At 31.0% G+C, this 20678-nt stretch overlaps 5 protein-coding genes across 5 annotated transcripts; 1 reads left to right on the top strand and 4 right to left on the bottom strand.

Annotated features, from left to right (window-relative positions):
* Positions 1 to 704: 704 nt before the first annotated feature.
* LOC8265710 lies at positions 705 to 3485 on the bottom strand. Its single transcript, XM_015724860.3, has 4 exons — positions 3123 to 3485; positions 1576 to 1646; positions 1194 to 1329; positions 705 to 937 (listed from the first exon to the last, which is right to left on the bottom strand). Exons 1-4 carry the CDS (start codon positions 3283 to 3285, stop codon positions 852 to 854), a joined length of 456 nt encoding a protein of 151 aa, XP_015580346.2. The 5' UTR covers positions 3286 to 3485; the 3' UTR covers positions 705 to 851.
* A 931-nt stretch (positions 3486 to 4416) lies between these two features.
* On the bottom strand, positions 4417 to 7653 carry LOC8265711 (G-type lectin S-receptor-like serine/threonine-protein kinase CES101). Its single transcript, XM_048379307.1, has 7 exons — positions 6374 to 7653; positions 6149 to 6253; positions 5882 to 6060; positions 5589 to 5802; positions 5262 to 5499; positions 5021 to 5171; positions 4417 to 4916 (listed from the first exon to the last, which is right to left on the bottom strand). Exons 1-7 carry the CDS (start codon positions 7536 to 7538, stop codon positions 4608 to 4610), a joined length of 2361 nt encoding a protein of 786 aa, XP_048235264.1. The 5' UTR covers positions 7539 to 7653; the 3' UTR covers positions 4417 to 4607.
* A 5407-nt stretch (positions 7654 to 13060) lies between these two features.
* LOC8265712 lies at positions 13061 to 16456 on the top strand. Its single transcript, XM_002528289.4, has 7 exons — positions 13061 to 13489; positions 13586 to 13655; positions 14359 to 14414; positions 14654 to 14729; positions 14846 to 14882; positions 15880 to 15994; positions 16088 to 16456. The coding sequence occupies exons 1-7, from the start codon at positions 13188 to 13190 to the stop codon at positions 16326 to 16328; spliced, it is 897 nt and encodes a 298-aa protein (XP_002528335.2). The 5' UTR covers positions 13061 to 13187; the 3' UTR covers positions 16329 to 16456.
* Positions 16457 to 16717: 261 nt separating this feature from the next.
* LOC8265713 lies at positions 16718 to 18022 on the bottom strand. Its single transcript, XM_002528290.4, has 2 exons — positions 17291 to 18022; positions 16718 to 17022 (listed from the first exon to the last, which is right to left on the bottom strand). The coding sequence occupies exons 1-2, from the start codon at positions 17731 to 17733 to the stop codon at positions 16863 to 16865; spliced, it is 603 nt and encodes a 200-aa protein (XP_002528336.1). The 5' UTR covers positions 17734 to 18022; the 3' UTR covers positions 16718 to 16862.
* A 348-nt stretch (positions 18023 to 18370) lies between these two features.
* LOC125371108 (putative F-box protein At4g17565) lies at positions 18371 to 19638 on the bottom strand. Its single transcript, XM_048379272.1, is given in 7 exon segments — positions 18371 to 18552; positions 18555 to 18768; positions 18771 to 18851; positions 18853 to 19015; positions 19153 to 19330; positions 19375 to 19527; positions 19530 to 19638. Coding segments are annotated over 7 exon segments (1080 nt in total).
* Positions 19639 to 20678: the final 1040 nt, after the last annotated feature.

Raw genomic sequence — 20678 nt, 5'->3', positions numbered from 1 at the left:
GTTTCATGATGGCAGAGATGAAAAGAGGTTGTGTGGATCTTTCCATCATGAATTAGAGATCAACATTCTTGGTCTTAGGTAAATTCTGACAGGTAACATATTTTAACGTAGTCTCTTAATGTCCCTGAATAGATCTTTGAGAGCTCTCAGAAGATAGGTTTGATTCTTCTCTCTTAAATCTAGTTATTAGTTTCTGAAAATATATGAAGAGCTGATTGGAACGGTTTTTAACTGTTAATTGTTGTATAAAATGGTTTTATCCATTCGATTTTTTAAAAAGTATTAATTATTTTTTTTTTTGAAGAAATATTATTAACATTATTTTTTTTTCCAATGAGCGGATTTGGCCCGCCGGCTGACTAAAATTTATAAAATTTATTTAAAATAAAAATTAATTTAAAATTTTATATGTTTAAATTTATGTAAAATAAAAATAGATAGACTGTTCAAATAAATTCTATCAAAATAGACATACTTTTTAAATAAATTCTACCAGATTTTCCAAATAAATTCTAAATTTATCAATATATTTTTTAGATCAAAATGCTTTTTAATTTTATTATTTAATGAAATAATTTTTTAAGGAATTTAAATCAAAAGAGAGGAATATACATATATATTGTCCAGTTGTATAGTATATTAGCAGGCCAGGACGTGCTAATCAGGAGTGGACGAATCAAAGTCAGTTTCTGCAGCGACAGAGATGGACGCAGTTATATATATATATATATCTTGGATAAAGTACTTTTGTTTTCTATGAAAGCACGGTGGCAATATTTACACGTATACATATGGAGACAACTTCATGTGATGTTTGCAACTTGGCATCAACCATTCCGAGCACAAGGTCATCAAGCTTGAGAGGTCCCTGTTCCATTCTTTTCTAGTTCTCGTAGTCTGGCTCGTTCCATCTTCCTTTTCCGCCATTCCTCCAAGGCTGATGATATCTTATAGATGTTAGTAACATCATCATGACTATATATGATTGACAAAATACACAATTTTTTTTAAAAATTATTTCAGCATCAAGCAGCAAAAGTTCATGAGCTAAAATATTATACAATCATTCATCAGAAACTGGCAGCTAAGGTAAACTTCTAGAGAACCAAGACATTCCTTCCCAATTGAAAAAACCCATTAATAGCTGAGGTAACTTCTAGGGAGAGAGAGCGAGAGAATAGGGGGTGAGTCACCTTTCAAGCTGGCAGCATCATTAATAGCACGGAAATCCTTTAACCTCTTTGAAAGATCAACAGCAGCAGTTTGCTTTGCATCTTTCTGTTGGACTGTTTCTTGTTCTACATATGCTTCTTGTTCAATTTCCTTCACCTGCAAATGCAGAAAGATTCAACTACTCTGAGAAATGAATTCCAGACCATGAAATTTTTGCTGCTCATTTATAGCGAGTTGAATGGAAGAATACATTTCAAACTACATATAACACAATACATAAAACAGTAAAAAACAAAACAAAAGTAAAGAACTTTATGCTCAAAGTTATTTGGTGGCACCTGCAGAAAACTTCAATTAATAATATATAACAACTATATTACATTTTTAAATCCATTGACATACTCTTTTTATCAGTTTCCAGGGTTGCATGGCAATGCGTATCTCTTCAGACTCCTTGACATAGCTCAGTTGAACTGCATTTTAATTTGTTAAACATTAAAACAAGGCAGCTATATGTCCACGGTTCATTGAGTTCAGAAGCATAACAAAGAAAGAAAAAGAATGCACTGAAACCTAGAATATAATGCTAATCGTCTCTTGAAAACAGCAATCTTGAAGAGTCATGCCATGCCTTAATCTCACGTCAAGTAATATTCTTTTACATATGTTCAGTGACTATAGCTTGAATAAACATTCCTTTTGGAAGTCGACGAAGATATGAGCCACTAAAAGCCTTATGGCAGCAAACTAAAGCGCGCACCAGATTATAACACTTACAGGTGCTTTCTCCATCAGTTCCTTGCTTTATCTAGTCACTTAAGAGTGTAATTCCTGAAGCATCAAGTAGTAAGAGCGTTTGCAATATTCTTACTAATTGAAGGGATCAAGTTCTAGAGGCCAAACTGATAATAAAGGTAAAATCTTGCAAAATTTTGTTACAATTGTGCTGATTGTAACTGTACTGATTTTCATTTTAAATTTCAAATTAAAAAGCTATCAAATAAATTAATTGGTGCTGAAAGATAAGCCATGGAGAATAACACAAACGTTAGGCTTTAACTAGAATAAAGAGATTTAGGAAAAGACAAGAATGAAAGGCATGGATGATATACCACAAATTTAGCTTTTAGATAAACATTCATAAGCGAGTAAATTATCCCTTTTCAAGTATCATTCTAATTTTATACTGCAGTGAAACAACATAAAAAGGATCTCATGTGCAATAATGCTTATGTATAATGATCATAACATGGTCTAACACATCCTTTTGCATCTAATAGAAATGCGGAAAGTTCTAAACTAAACAGGATCTAGCCATATAGGGAAGCTGAATAAGTAACAAGGTAATAAATCCAAGCAAAAGGTGAACTTTCAAATAGTATTAAATGTTGGGTTTTGTAGGGGGTGACTCATCCAACATCCAGACTTCATCATTACTGGAATATATGGGGTTTAAATAGAATCCACTGATATTTCGATTTTGCAATCATATACTCAGAAACACATTGGACTAAATTTTCAGCTTTGAGGTGTTCTATGAATTTAATATTATATAGTGCTTCAATTGCAGTATGCAAATTAAGATATTCAAGAGTCTTAGAAAACCCCAAATTGTGGATCAAACAATTGTCAATGAACAGCACATCAGACAGTCTGATAATCTCCACAATCAAGTTTGATATGCATTAAACAGAACCTCAACAAAAGTGGGTTTAAATATTCATCACAAAAGTACCGAAAAGGAAAACTTCAGTTAAGACCATCATCAAAATCGATTACCCAGAAGACAGATAAAACTTCAAAAAATAAAAAATTGAGCCACTCGTCTAATAGACCCATATAAGCAAATACCCCCGATAGTTCAGTATAAAACAAAAAATCCAATCGATATTCACATACAGCAGTTGGTATTTGATATTCGAAAAAGAGAGGGAATAAGTGAAAATTGCCTGAGTTAAATTGGTTAGATGATGAGATTCTGTTGTTGCGAGAAGAAGCAGACGAGAGAAAGCCCTGAAGCAAGAAAAGGGCAGTGATCAAATTCAATACTGTTAACATAATCGTCACATTCTTGAACGATAATCTCACTCTCCATGATTGTTGTGTCTCCATTTCTATGAGTTGGGTTCACAATTCACAATCTCTCGGAGAAGGGTTTCTTAATTTCTTCACCAGAGACCCAAGTCAACCAATAAATTAGTTGGTAATTTATTTCTACTTTGGATTGACCTCTTTCTTTTCCTCCGAATTCTCCTGTAGGTGGGCTGTAGTGTCAGACTTTTTAAGCCCTTTAGTGAACATTCAACCGCAACACAAGCTTTCCTTTTATTTTTTTTTCCTTAATAACAAAAATAATTCTTATATGAATATATTTTTCTTTTATTTTATGTTAATTTATTTTACTTTTTATACTCTAGTGACTTTTTTTTTATGTGTTTATTAAAAGAATATATAGAATTTAAATTAAATTTATATAAAATATTTTAATATATAATTTTTATGTAAAATTACATACTAAAATATTTTTATATAGATTTAAAAAAATAATAATTTTGATATAAATTAATCTAAAATTTTATATTTTTTAAATAAATACATAAGAGTAATAAAAGTCACTCCAAAATTGACTGTAGGTTCTTTATGTGACATTACCCATATAATCGTTTTAATAATTGGAGCTGCTTCAAACTCTGGCATTTTGATTTGAAAAGCCTAAGATAAAATTGAATCCTTTCTTCAGCTTATGCCATTTTTTTTGCATTAATTGCATAATCAGATTGAGTTTCTTTCTTCTTTTTTTTTTTCAATTTTAATTCTAATCTGTTGATTGTTTGTTGTGTTGGCTTTTACTGAAAGAGGGAGACTGGGAAAGGTAGAATATTGAAATATTGAACAGTTCTGCTAAATACTGATGCAGAATCGTTTCATTTTGGAACAAGCTACGCACGTTACATGTCCTTTAAAGCTTTTCTTGTGGAATAAAGTTGGAAAGCATCCCTGGTGCATATTGGTTACACCTTTTAGGGCATTTACTCTCTTACTCCAATTGATTCTCCACCGCTGTAGCTTCATCGTTTGTAATCTTTGCCAGGCTTCTTCCCATTATAAATTTAACACACTAGGGTTTGAAGTTTCAAACACCAGCTTTTAGAAAGTTTGTCAGCATTTGAGACATGTAACAACTAATCGCAAACCGTTATGATTCAAAAGCTGAAATAAACGGACACTAATGGAGACCAAAAGCACACAAAGACCAGGCTGCAAGGGCAACATTTTACTAAACTGTAACTTGCCAATTGATAACAAGCAATTCCACAAGCTATATATGGGGCCTCTAGCTATAGTGCTTCATGGCCATGAATCTAAAGGAAAAAAATAAGAAAGATCATATCGTCCTACCTCTTCAATCTCACCCTTTTTACAAATATGTCGGGTTATCTTCCATCCATCTCGGAAACGGACATGCCATTTATCGACCCAGTTTTCATGTTTCTTTCACTTGGGTTCATCGTGACACTGTTCTCTCCTATATAAAATGCTGGCTGTTTCGGCGCCGGCAATTGCTGAGCCTCATTTGTTAACATAAATAAAACATCTGACATGGTCGGCCTATCTCGAGGACTCCGCTCAACGCATAGCAACCCCACGTGAATGCATCTCAAAACTTGATCTTCAGAAGCTGAATCTCTTATAGCCGGTTCAAGTATTTGTAATAACGAGTCCTCTTTCCACAATTCCCATGCCTGGAACACATGAATTCATATTTCAACTGTATACGTGAGAAACATGGTAAAATAACAAAGATAGATGTCCTTGCACTTCAGGATATAAGATTAAGTGGACTTACATAACACACAAGGTTGAGCGGACGGTCATGATGATAAACATTATGATTCTTTTTACCACTTATAATCTCCAATACTAATACTCCAAAACTGTAAACATCAGATTTGATAGAGACAATGCCCTCCATGAGATACTCTGGCGACATGTATCCACTGCAAAATTTTGCAGAATATTGTTAATTCTAATTCGTGCAACTTCAGACAATATTACTAAAGATGAATAATCTTGGAATTTGCACGTACCGTGTTCCAACAAGGGTCCATGTATTTGCTTCAGACTCATTCTGCCTAAATATTCTTGCCAAACCAAAATCAGATATCTTTGGGTTCATATCTTTGTCAAGTAAAATATTACTAGCTTTCAAATCTCTATGGATTATTCTCAATCTCGAATACTTATGGAGGTAAAGAAGACCTTGAGCTATTCCTTCAATGACGTTAAGACGCCTGCTCCAATCTAATACCTCCCTTCTTGATTGATCTGTTAATTTTGAAACCACAAGTCATACATCAAATCATATGTTCCGGGTGTGATTTTAAAACATGGTAACATAAAGGAAAAAGCCATACCACCGAAGATGAAAGAATCCAAGCTCTTATTGGGCATGTACTCATAGACCAACATTTTCTCTTCCCCTTGGATGCAGAAACCTAGGAGCCTTACAAGATTCATATGCTGCAATTTAGCTATGACTATAAGCTCATTTTTAAACTCCAGTAGCCCTTGTCCTGATTTACTTGACAGTCTCTTTACTGCTATTTCTTGTCCTTCAGTTAATCTCCCCTGATCATTCATGAATTTTTTATGTAACATCAATCATTATGTTCTCATTAATTTCTAATAGTTAGTCTAATAAGTTTACCTTGTAAACAGGTCCAAAACCACCTTCTCCAAGTTTGTTGTGCAATGAGAAGCTATTGGTAGCAGCCATAATTTTTGCAACATTATAGATCTCTAGATTGTGGCCTCTGTTTCCATTGTTTTGAAGCTCATCTACATCCGTTGCTCTATCATCTGTCATCAGCTCTTTCAGAAACTTCTCTGTTGCCATTCGTTTCATTACACAAGTTAAAGTTGCACTTCTGAGATTTTATTTCAAGTTTAATTGTCTGGGGGAAAAATATCTTACCTTCTACTCTAAGTCTCTTCCATCGCAAGTACAAGAAGACGCTCATGAACGCCAGGATTAGGGCAATCAGTATACTAATTACAATCCATATCCATGTCTTTATTGCTGGGTGGAATAAATTAACAAGTTAAGAACAGATGATAACGATATTGATGATGATAATCAACTCCCTGAAAACGTTAAAAGATGCTGATTTATATAGAAGAAGAAAAGGATATTGCTTACCTTTATCTGGCGGCCCTGGAATAATGATGTAATAGCTTGATTCACCTCCTCGTAAATCTTTGTTATAAAATGGTCCTTTATACAGTATGCAAGCAGTGCCACCATTTGATGACATGAATCCAGTACATGCACAATCTTTCCAACATGAGTCTTGGCAATTAATAAAGCTGAGATTTGAAAAATCAGTAAGCGCAGACGTAAAATAACCAGCTCTTACTGCGAATCGATCCCGATTTCTTCTGCACTCTGGGCCTAATTCCCATTGCTTGCACCCAAATTTCGTGTTACTTCCGTCGCAAAATTCGGAAGTCACCAAGGAAGGTCTCCCTGCATCTTCTTGTATGTTCCCTGTGTAATCAAGAAACCACCTGGAAAACTTCCTGCGGTCTTCAGGTGTCTCTTCATCAACGTAGAGCGTATAAAAAAGGTATTCTTCATCTGGGTTCGATACAAAAGTGAAATTATAATTTTGATTCACCGAATCCAATTCCAAGAAGTTAGGGAACCTATTATCAGGAGTCAATACTCCGCTGGTCCAAAATAAAACTCCTCGTCGCCTCACTGCAATCTGGCGTTGACTAGTGTCCCACTCCAGAGTAAAACCTCCAGGAATTGGATTATCTTCAGCTTGCCATGATCTAAGTAACCATTTCTTTCCCGTCTTGTGATTGATCCCCAATTTCATGCCTGGCAAAAGGGTATCTGTTGGATAATCGAAACTTTGCCACAATATGCTGCTGGAGTTGGCTTCTTTCAACACAAAATTTCCATTGTCAAGTAAGACGGCTGTTAAATTTCCGTTGGAATTATATCCTGAGAATAATTCAATCGGTTTCCCACCTTTCCGCACAATTTTCAGCGTTCCAGTTAGATTATCAATTGTAAGAGCTCCTGAATCTTCCACAATGGGTGCGTCTCTGTTGGCTATCCAGAGAGGATGGCTTGTAATCATATATCCGTCCAAGGCGGTGTAGTTTATTACCAAGTACCTGCCAGTGAATCCTAAGGTGAAGAGCCCGTTTCTTGAAACAAGGAGATCTGTAGCATTGAGGACATGGCCCTGGTTAAGTGAGGAAGTGGTTAAAGAGTGCGAGAAAATAAACATGGAGAAGAAGATCACAATCAGGCAGAATGTATACAGGACGAGGATGCCTTTGCAAGCCATTAATTGGGGGCTGAAGGCTGTTAGTAACTAAGAAAATGTTTTACTTTTACAACCCATTTATAAACTCACTGCACCGCTCAATCATTGCCATACAAACCACACACTATTAATCTACTACGCTCGCTCTTAATTTGCTAAAATAATCTATTTATATTAGTGATAGTGATAGTGATGTAGCTACTTAAGTTTGTTTCGTATTGCTTACGCAAAGTGAATACTTGGGATATTATATTACCACGTGAACTCGAGACACGTCTTTTAATTTGTTAAGTTTATGTCCAAGACAACTAACTTGGACAAAAAATGTCACTGATGACTTTGAACACGCCATTAGTTGACTTACTCATGTCAATCAGGATCCAGTCCAATCAAAATAAATATACTTGTGCCTGCCAAATCGAGGATATTACCGTCAATAAGATGAGTTTAGTTGTACCGGATAATTCCTACTTGTGAATGATTATGGCAGCTCCTCTTCTGTCATTGTTCCGAAAAATCAAATAATAAGACATCTAATAATATATACTAGAGTCTGTATTTTTATTAAAATCTTATTTTAAAATAACATCTTTGAAATGGAATAAAAATCTATGTTATAGTAATTTATTGTGCAAGGAATATTTATATTATCAAAAATAAACTTACATTATAGAAAAGGAGAATAAAATGAGGTGTACTTAAGAAAAGAACAGTTATAAACCATTGACTTTTAAACAAATAGAACGTTAATAACATATAATAAATTTTTTAATTCTAAAAAATAATAATATCGATATATTGATTTATATAAATATTAAATAAAATAATTTTATATTATTACATTAATAAAATTTTTAATTTTTAAATATTAAAGACATTTAAATAGTTTGCTATTATCTTTAAAAATTTATAAAATTTTTATATTAACTATTAAAAGTCTTATTAAATTGTAACTATCAATCTGATTTTATAATCAAGATAATAATAACGACTGTGCAATACACCGGTAAACGGCTAGTATATATTAATTTCTGAGACTTAATTTTTTTTTAACATATGTACTTAATTTTTGACACATAAAATTCAAGCTTATGTGTCAATTTGTGGTTTCTTTTATTAATTTATTGATTAATAAGTTATATTTCTAATTAAACATTAATTCTAATTCTAAAAATAATATATTAATAATAAATTAGTTTTCTAATTGGATAATAATTAGTTTCTTAATTAGATAATGATTATTCTAAAAAATAGCATATTCATTATATATTAACTAATAAATTAATTTTCTATTAAATAATAATTTCAATTATAAAAAATAATATATTTAAATATTATATCCACTAATAAATTAATTTTAATTATATAATAATTTCTAATTTTAAAAAATAGTAATATCGATTATATTAATAGTATTAATTTATAAAATATTAGAACTAATAAATAAATATTTTAAAAATAATTTTTATATTATATCACTAATAAAATCTTTGAAAAAATTAAAGACAATTAAAAATGTTTATTTTGCTATTATTTTTTAAAGTATTGTAAATCAAATTAAACATCAAAAGATTTATTGGATTATATTTATACACTTAATTTTATAATAAAAAATAATAATAATGGTTATAGAATACACGAATAAACAATTAGTTATAATATAAATTTATTGATGATTTTTTTTTATCTTTTTTAATAAATTAGTTTTGATATCCACACAAAACCTATATAATATTAAATTTAAGTGCTAAAAACATTTCAGGTCTTTTTACACTAATGGAGTAAGAATATTAAATTTTATATATGACTTTTTCAAATATTTTGAAAAAAATTGGTTGATACGTCGATTTTTTATGGACTACACAATAAAGATAGTCAGCCTCTTACATTACATAATAAAAGTAATTAGTTTCTTATACTTATTATAAAGGTAAAAACTTATACAGCGAATTCGAATATGAGACATCTCCTTCCTAAAAGGATTGAAATACCTGATACTTCGTTAAATAACAATGCTACATCAATCATTAACCAAAAACATTTTTGTAGGTTGAAAAGAGAAGTCACCTTTTCTTTCTTTCTTTCCTTCCTCCTTTTCCTTCTCATGGATAAACAATATAAAAAATCTTTCACAGCTAAATCCACTTGAAAAAAAAATAAAATAAAATGACATAATTGTGCTAAAGTGAATTGATTTCCTCCGTTGTCATTGGTTTTTCTTTTTGGGTTAGTTCCTAATTCTTTTTTTTTTTTTTTTTGTTTGAGATGGGTTTTTCAGTACTACAAATGTAGTGTTGAATACTAAATATGTGTCGCATTTCTTGGTGCATGAGACCAAAGCAAGAGTAGTGCAGAGATTGCGGATTGATATTCTGATTTGAATTTTAACAGTGTCCATTGGTGGTCTCATTTCAAAGCAAAAGCTGGCTCATTGTTGCTATTATTTCACTTGTTAACCTTCCAATTCTTTAAGAAAGCATTTCTGTTTGGACTTGGTGGTGGTGAGAGAAATAGAAAAGAAAAGAAAAGAATGAAGAGAATGTCTGATTTTCTTTTGATAAACAAAAAAATAAATTATTAAAAACATTAAAAGGTGTATTTAATTAAGACTTTTAATTTTTTTTTAAACGAGTTATTTTTAAAGAGTTGATGAATTTTTAATAATTTTTACAGAGTTTATAATTTTATAAATGCTTTTTACAAATTTTACTTAAAAATATTTTTATAGACACTGATAAATTTTTATTGATTTTCGTATATTATTATTTATCTGTTATTTAATTATTTAAAAATAAATCTAATCATTCTATTTTTATTACTTTCTTCATCTTTTTATTTTGTATTCACTATTTACTTTAAATATTATTTCATATAATATTATATGCAACTTTATACACAAGTAATAAATATCATTTTATTGTTGTGTCAACTTTATATCATTTTTAAATTTTTTATCCCACAATATGAATATTTTTTTTGTTAAGATAATAATTTTTTTTAAAAAGAAATTATCTTATTACAATTTATCTCTGATTAAACCACCAAATTTTGTTATATTTTATTTGTTACTTATTTGATAAATACTTAAACTAACAATAATCACGTCTACTAATTCATTGATAAATATTTAAACCGACAACAATCATGTTTACCAACATAAAAGAATTATCTTTCTAATAAAATCTGAAAGTCTATATATGGTGGAGTTGTTTGCTTAAAATAATTCACTAAATGCTTCATTTAAAATTTATATTTTTATAATGACCTTTTTAAAATTAAACTAAAACTTTTAATTAATTTTTTTGTATGTATGAGCACAAGCAAATATTATTAATATGTAATTTTTAGCTTATAAGTCTTATCCAATTTCTTATATTTTTTAAGATGGAGAATACAGTAAAAAGAAATGAAGCCGACAATACATGAGAATTTGAAAAGAAGAAATATGAGTTTTTTAAAAAGAAAGTCTATTGAGATCTTGAAAATATGTGAAAAACAAATCCTGAGAATTTTTATTTATAATAATGCATAAAAAATTATTAAAAGTATATATCTATAAAAAGTTAATGATTTTTTGAATACTAGCTTATTTTTAAATATTTTTAAAAAGTTGTAATTAAATACCCTTTACTTTTATAGACTTTTTAAAAGTCTTTAAAAATCAATTTAATACTTCATGACTTATAGAAAGTCTTTTAAACTTACTATAGAATACGCCATGACTTTTAAACTCCATAAAAGTCTTAATTGAATACACCATTTTTAATAAGTCTTTAAATATATTTTATATAATAATAAATCAATTTTGAATAAATGGAGATACTATTGGCACTAACAAGAAAACGTCTAAAGAACTGTATATATAATTAAGTCGAAAAGTTAAAACTACAACATGAAATTTGAATCAATCTTCGACAATGAAATAGTATTTACCTTGAAAGTTTAGTATTGTTTCGGATGGTTAGTGAAAGTTTAATTTTTGTTTAGGAGTTTAGATAGAAAAGTGAAAAATAGGACATGGGAATCTTTAGCAATGAGAAAGTAAGGTGAGATCGACACAAAATAGATTACTCGATTATCAGTATCACACACTAAACTATCTAAAAATTTCATATATATTATATTAATATTGATTTATGTTATATATAAAAAAACAAGAAAAATTCGTATATCTATTAATAATATATAGCTAAGTTTACACATTAATATTAAACGATTAATACACAGTACTTTGTATTTTAATATTAATAAATAAATGTCAACTATCTATCCGTTTTATATATAGCTGGATATATACATCCAAACTAAATAAAAAAATAAATTTAATAATAAATTATGTATATTAAGTTTTTGTCGGTCAAATTAAAAATAAAAAAAATTAATTAAATATATTAAAATAATAACCGAATCAAATTAACGGATTAGAAATTAAAAGCGATAAATTAACTCAGATTCCAATTTGATAAAGTAAATCTAAAAACGAGTTTTTAATTAATCAGAATATTTAATGCACAATCACTTTATTATCAATTTCATATATTAATTACTAGCAATGAGCTTGAAGTGGAAATCAATTATATTGTTTTTATGTAGAAAGCTTTACAAATGGAAAATCTTAAAACTTCTTAAGAAAAGAGTGATTTACAGTTATTATAAACTTCTAAGAAGACTTAACATGTTATCATGCAAATCTTTCAACCAAACACAAATGTATATTTTCTTTATATTTATATATTCTTACATGACAATTGACAAGGAAATTCCCATGTATCTGTTTCAATGCATGTGGAGAGCAGAGGAAAATATCAGCACCTTTAAAAGAAAAATAAAAAATGAATGAATGAACAGTAAAGTGACACGTAATCTCAGAAGACTATTTTTCTGATTTAATATTTATTTTTTAATTTATTTATAAACTATTTTTCTAAATTTATTTTTAGAAAAAATATTTATTCACTTAATTTTGAATAACATAATTTTTAAAATTAAAGTTAAAAAAAGAACTTCCGAAATTTAATGTCAACCCGCAGACATAGTCGGAGAAAGAGATGTGAAGATATAAAATTGAATGGAAGAAAAGAAAAGGGGAAAGTATATAAATATTTACTTAGTAAAGTAATTGTCATGTAAGAGAAAATACCGATGCAATAATAATAATATTTAAATATAAAATAAAAATAATCCAATTTAAGTTTTTTTTTTATATTTAAATTTTATTGAACAAATTTTAGTACAAAAAAATAAATTTCAAAACTAAACCACCGTGGCCACATTAGTAGTAAAAGATTTTATATAAATTTTAGTGAAAAAAATTAATTTAATTTAAATTTTAAATTAAAAAGAAAATAATGAAATTTATAAAGTTATTTTAAGTAAATAAAATTAGGCTATTTAGAAATTAGAATTTTAATATTTATGAGATTAGCAATTTCATTGAAAATGACTTATTAAAGATATGAGAAATTATTAAGCCAATTTTTATCATATGTAGCTTTAAGCAATTACATTGGTTTAATTATAATGTTGCGTATTAAGGAGAATTAAATTTCATTTCTTTTTTCAACGCTGCCGTTTCAGCACTGTAATACAGCAAAAATGTAAAACTGGCTTTGATCTAAACTGTTTGTTCAATTTTTACATTGGAGCAACAGAGAAATTTTGAAAATCAGAATGGAGAAGATAGAGGAGGCAGTGGAGAAGGTAAAGAAAGAATGGGAAGAAGCATATTCTAAAATGAAAGATCACATAAAAGCAATTGAGGGCTATGGCAAATCAACCAGATTAAAAGGAGTAGCCTCACAGGAGGAGACTGTTAATTCCCTTCCAAGATTGAATGGGTTAGCACAAGATGGTTTAGCTGTACTCCAATCTTTACAATTTAAACTCGATCTTCTTGCCCCTCAGTTACCCACTCATGAGGATGTTAATTCTGCTCAATCCTTGCTCGAATCCTGGAAAACCCAATTCCAAAAGTAACCACCCACTTCTTACCTTCATTTTCATTGTTCAATTGTTTAATTTTCATTGAAACGTTCAATTTTTATTGATCTTCTCATTTTGTGAATTAGTTTGCGGTTGAGTTTGAGAAATGCTAATTTGCAAGCTAAGGCTAACATGAGGAAAGCTGCTCAAGAACAGGTAAATAAATTTGCTTATTCTTTTTCTTCTCTTTTTTTTCCCTGCTTAGTGTGTTTGATATAAATGAATTCCAAACTTGTCATATTTGGTTTGATAGAAAATTCATTAGCAATTCTACATTTTCAACTCTACGGAGTTTATCATGTTTGATCTAGGTTGTACCAAAATTGATAGAATTTGCAAATGCCTTCTAAACCATCAAGGCTGAGAAATTGACTAGACTAGAGTACTCTTAATTAAATTGTTTCTTTAGTTGAATTTATTTGTTTTTGAAATGAATTCCATATTGGATTTGAACCAAACACAAGTTAATGTTATTGCTTAATGGAGGAACAGAGTTTTGTTTAGGCATGAAAATGTAAATATGAATCGTGCTCAAACAGATAAGGATAGCAGTTTGAATGATGTGATAATGATTTTGTAAATAGTAGAGGTAGACAGGTGATTGGGAATGTGAGAAGCCTAACCTTCTGAGCTGTTTTGTTTTTAGCTGTGTTGACAGCTTGTTCTTGGGCTAGATTTCTTAATTCAAAGCTCCTTTTTGGCATTGTTTAAAAAGAATTAAGTTATGAGTGTGTTTGATGATTAGTTAGTTGATGTATTCAATCTTGGGTGCAATACAAATGCATGAATTCCCACACAGTTAAACATGTTAAGTATTTAAGTAAAGGAATAACTTTACATTTGGTTGTTTTGATTATAGAGAGAACTTCTTCTGGGTGGTGGAGAAGAGTCCACAATTCGCAGACGTAATTTGCAGTATGTATTAGTATCCTTCATTGTTTTCAATAAGGGTAACTTAGTATTATATATACTTCATTCCTTTCTGGTTAGTATGCAATGTTTGTGCTCATGCGGTGAAGTTCAAGTGGTAAACATGTAGATGGGATGGAATTGGTTCAAGTTGTAGATTCATTAATAACAATGAAGTTTGCGATAAAAGCAAACTATTTCTTAGTTTCTTATAGTATGTTATGCATAGTTAAATTGTTGTTTAGGACAAAGGCTGGGATGACATCTGCTGCAGAAAGCATCACAGAGAGCCTGCGCCGTAGTCGTCAGCTAATGGTTCAGGTTATTGCTTTGCTTACTTCCTCATTGTTTATGTGATGTAAGTCATTCGTACTGGGGAGTGCGGATTGATCTTTGTATGAAGCTTATTTGGTTTCTTGTCTTACTTCTATTTACAGGAGGTGGAAAGAAGTGCTAGCTCACTTGTGACTTTTGGTAGGTGTTTTCTGTTATTGCGCTACTAAAAAGTGGCATTTTTCACTTTCATATAGTTTAACATAGTAATAGAGGAGGTGAATTTCAATGAACCTTTTTTTTTGTGAATTTTAAGGTGGACCGAATTTAAGGTAGTCTCAGCTGTGTAACAACACTATCTCAGGATGACCTTGTTATCCTGGATACAAAGATTACAAAACAGTCCACTGCTGGATCACACCCATTACAATTATTTTAGTTTTTACAGTATAAGTGTTTTTTTTGTGTTTTTGGTAGTTGATTAAAACATGAAATTAAATGAACTTGGCACCACATAATCATGAATTCCTTGCTCTCTTGTTTAAATGTGCTAATACACCTAGGTATTAAAGATGATCTGATTAGTTTATTTTCCAGAAGTGAAAAAAGAAATTGTTATTATGATAAACAACATTGTCAAATTGATGTTGGTTATAGATGAAAGCTATTTTTCAAAAATCCTTAGCTGATCAGAGTTGGTGTCTTTAGGTTTATTAGTTAGTGTCCAAGAACATCATGTTGGTATATTTTCAATGATCCACTTTGCACTTTACATGAACATTTGTGTTGACTAATCAAAGAGCATTTTCATTCAAAAGCATGTTCCCCCAGTTTAGAAGAAGCCTAACATATAAGACAGGAAGTGCATGTAACTGCATGTTGAATGTTATCAACTTGTTCAGATTTGGCCTGATCTAGCATGTTGTACCTGTTACACTATTTGAATTTTCATCAGTTGTCCCGATCGTATCTTCTTATCTCTTATGCTATCACGTACCACCTTCTAGGAATGCATGATATGAACAAACTTTCAGCTTTAATTGATAGTAGTTGGTTCTTTGTGAAGTTTAATCATCGTATAATTTTTGCTTTCACATGTACTTTTATATTTGAGATTTGAATGAATCTCTTCTATATTTGCTCGTCTACAAGATGGTTCAAAGAAACCTGATATATTGTGTTTGTGATGTTTTTCCAGAGGAATCAACAGGAGTATTGAGGAAGGCTGAAAGTGAATATAAGGGTCACCGCTCATTGTTGACGCGGACCCGAAATTTGCTCTCCACAATGCAACGTCAGGATGTACTTGACAGGTATTGCAGAAAAGGATTTTTTTCTATTTTCGTGATTAGTAATTATGAATTATCTAATTCTAGGAGAAGTAATGCTAAGTAATATCTGGACAGGATGATACTTGCGGTGGGATTTTTCTTGTTCTCTTGTGCTGTTTTATATGTGGTCTCAAAACGCATTGGGCTGCTCAAATTACAGAGACAAGTTACTGCTATCCTAAAGGCTGGTATGGCTGGACAAGGTAAGATCATACCACAGGGTGTTGGAGATGGTGTTGGTTTCGCTCAGGTCTATGACAATGCAGTTCCCCAGGTGGAAATACCTTTGGAACAGAATATGCATGATGAACTATAAGATTATAATTTGTTCTTAAAAGAAAAAAGTTGGTGTCCTTTGTTAGGTCAAGAAATATGCCATGCGCTAGTCTCTATTTGTTCTCATGTTCTTATATCTTTTCTAATGCTATTCTTTTTTCTGATTAATCTTTTGTTTATTTTGATTGGCCTGAACTGAATGACTGAATCTCATTATACAGTAAGACGGGAAAGAAAAAGAAAAAAAAAAAAAAAGAAGTTGGTGGCTGCTGCGATTCTCTCTTTTCTTTTTTCAATGTATATATACAACGCCTATGCAATAGACATCAAGCAAAGATATAAGTGCAAATACATTGATAACTAAGACATAACGACAACAAGAAAATGTAGATCAAAAGTTTATGCAAAATCTGTCAACAGGGGGAATTACCACATTTATAACTATTGATTTGATATGAAGTTTTCATTTCAACAAAGAAGTAATCATGATCTTCAATGACTACGCCAACTTAAAAGGGCATGATCTTGACCAAGCATGCTGGCATGGCAAGTTGGGATGATTGCAGAAAAGTGATTATGCTAGAAGCCAGAAATTTTTCTGGGTTTTTGTATTCAGAAGATAGCCTCCATTTTGGCCTTTTTTCTGTACTCCAACACAGGTGCACTTGCTGTTCTCAATCAAATATTCTGCTGTGTCTAACCCCTTCATTCCTGAGCTGCCCGACCTCTTGTATCTGCTAGTTTGCATAGACAGAATAGACAATTAGGAGAAATGTGTATTCATAAATATGAATCAGATGGTCAAAATAGTTTGTATTTAAGGGTACAGGTAAGCAGTTTTTACCTAAGTTTTGTTTCTGTAATAGATAACTATAGGTGATCATATTGATAGATAACAAATTGAGAATTGAGGGATCATGCTACTAAGTCTTCTTGGGTATATAGACATATGAAAGCATCAAAGCAAATACATAAAGTTTGAAGATGGATTCTCAAACTCACCCTAATAATGCACTAGAAAGACTTCGCCTTTGCCCAATAATAATTAGGTCAACTCCTAACATCATGCTTGTACCAAGAATAGCATTAGCCTTATCTTTGTTGTCCTTTGCCTTTGCTTCCATATGCATCCTTTCCATCCGGATACGGATTTTAGGCTGAGCAAGCTCGCATATATGCTTCATTGCCTCAAGAAAATTGATACCGCCACTTCCTTCTAAGCTGAAAATGTGTTCATCCAAGAATTTTGAGCTTGAAGGAAAACTAGATTTTCTTAGGAAAGAAAATGTATTCCTCCAAGAATTTGGATTTTCAACATGAAGAAGTATAAGCTCATCATTCTCTACGACCACATGGGAAAGTGCATATTGAAGTGCACCTGCTGATTCGCGGGATGGATCAGCCACCACCATTACCTTCCTTGCCGGTGAGGTTCCACTTTCCATAGGCAGCTATTGCTATGACCATGAATGGCCACAACCACCACCACCACCACCCCCACCGCAAACAGAAGGGTTTGTACTTTTGAGGTAGAAAAACTGCAATGGGAAAAAAAAAATGGTTTTGCATTATGTTTGTTTTTTTTTTTTGTGTTTAACAAAATTACTAACAAATGTCAGCTATGATTCTGCGATTGACAAGATATCAACATTGTGGATTTTTGCTAAATTTAGAAGAGAAGTTGGTGTATTGTTGTCTTATGCTATATCTAGAGGGTATATGTGTTTCTGGAACCCCAAGCTTGTGACCTGGTCAATGCCAACTTCTTTTTAGAAAGGAAGCATTTACAGGTCAAAGCACATATTTGTTTTAGCCTATGTTAATATAACATCAATATCATATATAGGGCAAAGGATAGATTGACACAAAATAAATTAAAATTAAAATGAAACTAAAGCAAAATTCAGTGACTCTTTATATATATAATTATTCCTCGCATATACAACAAATAAAAGCATTAAACATTACATAGATGAGAGAAAAAGCGTATAAAAGTTAAAAATGAACAGAAGTAGATACTTTATGAATCAATTACGAAGTGGCCTGACTTAAGGAACTGAAAAGCTAGGCATCAGGACTTCTTCACCATGGATTTGGGACTATCCAAAGTGGTGACGGGTCGAACTTTTCTATTTTATGCCCGTTAAATAGCTTGACAACTTTGTCTTCTAGACTGAACTTGCCGAAATCATGACCTCCATACGAATAATCCTCGTACATTTGGTACAAATTATCATCAGTAAAGTAGATAGAATTCCTGTCACATCCTGAGCTGATAATGAGATGGAGTGGTTCATCCCGAGAAACAACACTTGATTGTTCAAACTTTCGACCTCTACCCAATTCTGTTCACTAGAATCCAACCTATAAACGTGGAGCATCTTTGTTTGATATGGACAAAGCAAAGGATGATTTTCTTCATCACTTAGAAGGTATGACTCATCAACAACTTCACCTTCCTGATTAACAAAATTCCCTATATAAACCTCACAAGCAGCAAAAGATCGTCGCATGAATCGACCAAATAACTTCGGCTAGAATGTGAACCTCTATAAGCATTCACGGGCTTCCACCAATTCTATTGAGGTTGAAGGATGGATTCTCCTCTTCTTTATTGGCAAGGAGCCATGAAAATCCCATATATCAACTGAATGATAAAAATTTAATACATAAGGATGATTATTACAGCACCTAATATCAATGGTTCCGCCACTTTTAAGATCAAGACTGTTCCAATAAGAATCTCCTTTCTTACAGTAAATCAGACTTGGATCACAAAAATCCTGCATTGCCACAATTCCATAGTCTTTCTCATGGGACGGGTCAGACAATAAGATAGCTTTGCTAAAACGAGTTCTTATAGCATTCCTAAAACCAGGTTGAAAAGGAAAGGCTTGAATTGTTCATTATCTAAAAGTATAAGCCACCCATGAGACGATCCAATGCAAAAATCACCATAAGTAAACAGTTTGTTCATACTCTTCATTGTATTTTTGTTCTCGTCCTCAAGACTACAAAAGCATCGAGATTCGCCATCAAATCACTATCAACACAGTAATAACAGTGATTGCGTTCACTATAAGTAATATATTCCTGACTAGGAAGCACGAGCCAAGGTGCATGAGAGAACGGAGTGTAGAATGAGGATGCAACAAACGATTCTGCGGCACGACGCCAAGAAGAACAAACTGCTGTGAAGCGAATGATTTGCGCAAAAGACACTTTCGAAAGGATTAATATAAGAGTTCGGGAAGAAGATCAGACCAGTTTGATTCGATGGTAGAAGGAAGTCTTAGTTTGGTAGTGGAAATAGACTTAGAATCAGTAGAAAGAGTTCTTTTAATCGCCATTGTCGTGTCTACTGAAAGACTTGATATCTTCTTGCTCAAATCAAGTGTCGGATATATATATATATAGAGAGAGAAAGAGAGGGGTCTGGAGCAGTCCAAATTCATTAAGGATTCGGATAAATAATTAAATACTACAAATTATTAACATAGAGTTATATTTAACTCAAATTACCTTTTCAGAATAAAATTATGGTATGCTATTACCTATTTTATTTACAATCTCTACATTGAAATGGATGTGAAAACCACATATAAGTACTTTGGTGGTTTAGGGATTAAATAAGGCCATGAAAAACTTGACTTTATTTGTGAGGAGTAATGTTATTTTTTTCTCTATTCTTGTCCACCTAATATGATATATAATAAATTTATAAAATTATCTCTTAATTTTTTTTTAAAACAAATTATCTCTTAATCTTAAAAATTAAAAAGTAATTTAGTAAAAAGATACAGGTGACAAGCTCAGACAAAAATAAGATGGTATTTTCCTTTTGTCGGTGGTGATTTATCTTCAGTAATTCAAGACCTTTATTCAATCCCAGCAACTCCATTTTTAAAACTTGTATTAAGACAGATAATGTAATCATAAGCGCAAATTACTGGTTTGCTAAAATTTAAAAAAAAAAAACACCAAAAGGGCCTTTTTAGGTGAATTCTAAAATGGTGCGGTGGATATTGACTTTCTAATATTTTTATGTATGCATTCAATAAAAATTATAAAATTTTAAATTAATCTATATAAAAATTTCTTTTAAGAAATTTATATAAAATATATTAATATGTAATTTTATATAAAAGTTACATAATAAAATATTTTATGTAAAATTTGATTTAAATTTTATAAACCTTTTTTAAATAAATATATAATGATATTAAAAAGTTTCTCTAATTATAACACTCTATAATTCACTTTTTTTTTTCTAGTTACTGCAGCTTTATTCAGGTAACGAAAAAATGCAGCTTGTTAATATCAAAATCTAAAAGCTTATTTGATTTGGCTGATCAATGCAGTTGGTAGTTGGTGGTCGGTAGTTGGCTCT

Source organism: Ricinus communis, chromosome 9, assembly GCF_019578655.1.
Source record: "Ricinus communis isolate WT05 ecotype wild-type chromosome 9, ASM1957865v1, whole genome shotgun sequence".
In the NCBI taxonomy this organism is placed as follows: domain Eukaryota; kingdom Viridiplantae; phylum Streptophyta; class Magnoliopsida; order Malpighiales; family Euphorbiaceae; genus Ricinus; species Ricinus communis.
Note: the sequence above shows the minus strand (reverse complement) of the source record. Positions and strands in the feature narration are given on the sequence as shown.

Bases quoted from the DNA above. Each gene is read 5' to 3' on its own strand.
- LOC8265711 (XM_048379307.1), bottom strand. From the start codon at position 7,538: ATGGCTTGCAAAGGCATCCTCGTCCTGTATACATTCTGCCTGATTGTG. The intron at 5,803-5,881 runs GTAAACTTATTA...ATGAATGATCAG, and splicing joins GTTTTGGACCTGTTTACAAG to GGGAGATTAACTGAAGGACA. The intron at 4,917-5,020 runs GTAAGTCCACTT...CATGTGTTCCAG, and splicing joins CGCTCAACCTTGTGTGTTAT to GCATGGGAATTGTGGAAAGA.
- LOC8265710 (XM_015724860.3), bottom strand. From the start codon at position 3,285: ATGGAGACACAACAATCATGGAGAGTGAGATTATCGTTCAAGAATGTG. The intron at 1,330-1,575 runs GTATGTCAATGG...CTGCATTTGCAG, and splicing joins CCTGGAAACTGATAAAAAGA to GTGAAGGAAATTGAACAAGA. The intron at 938-1,193 runs GTGACTCACCCC...AGATATCATCAG, and splicing joins TGATGCTGCCAGCTTGAAAG to CCTTGGAGGAATGGCGGAAA.
- LOC8265713 (XM_002528290.4), bottom strand. From the start codon at position 17,733: ATGGAAAGTGGAACCTCACCGGCAAGGAAGGTAATGGTGGTGGCTGAT. The intron at 17,023-17,290 runs GTGAGTTTGAGA...GCAAACTAGCAG, and splicing joins CTTTCTAGTGCATTATTAGG to ATACAAGAGGTCGGGCAGCT.
- LOC8265712 (XM_002528289.4), top strand. From the start codon at position 13,188: ATGGAGAAGATAGAGGAGGCAGTGGAGAAGGTAAAGAAAGAATGGGAA. The intron at 13,490-13,585 runs GTAACCACCCAC...TTTGTGAATTAG, and splicing joins TGGAAAACCCAATTCCAAAA to TTTGCGGTTGAGTTTGAGAA. The intron at 13,656-14,358 runs GTAAATAAATTT...TTTTGATTATAG, and splicing joins GGAAAGCTGCTCAAGAACAG to AGAGAACTTCTTCTGGGTGG.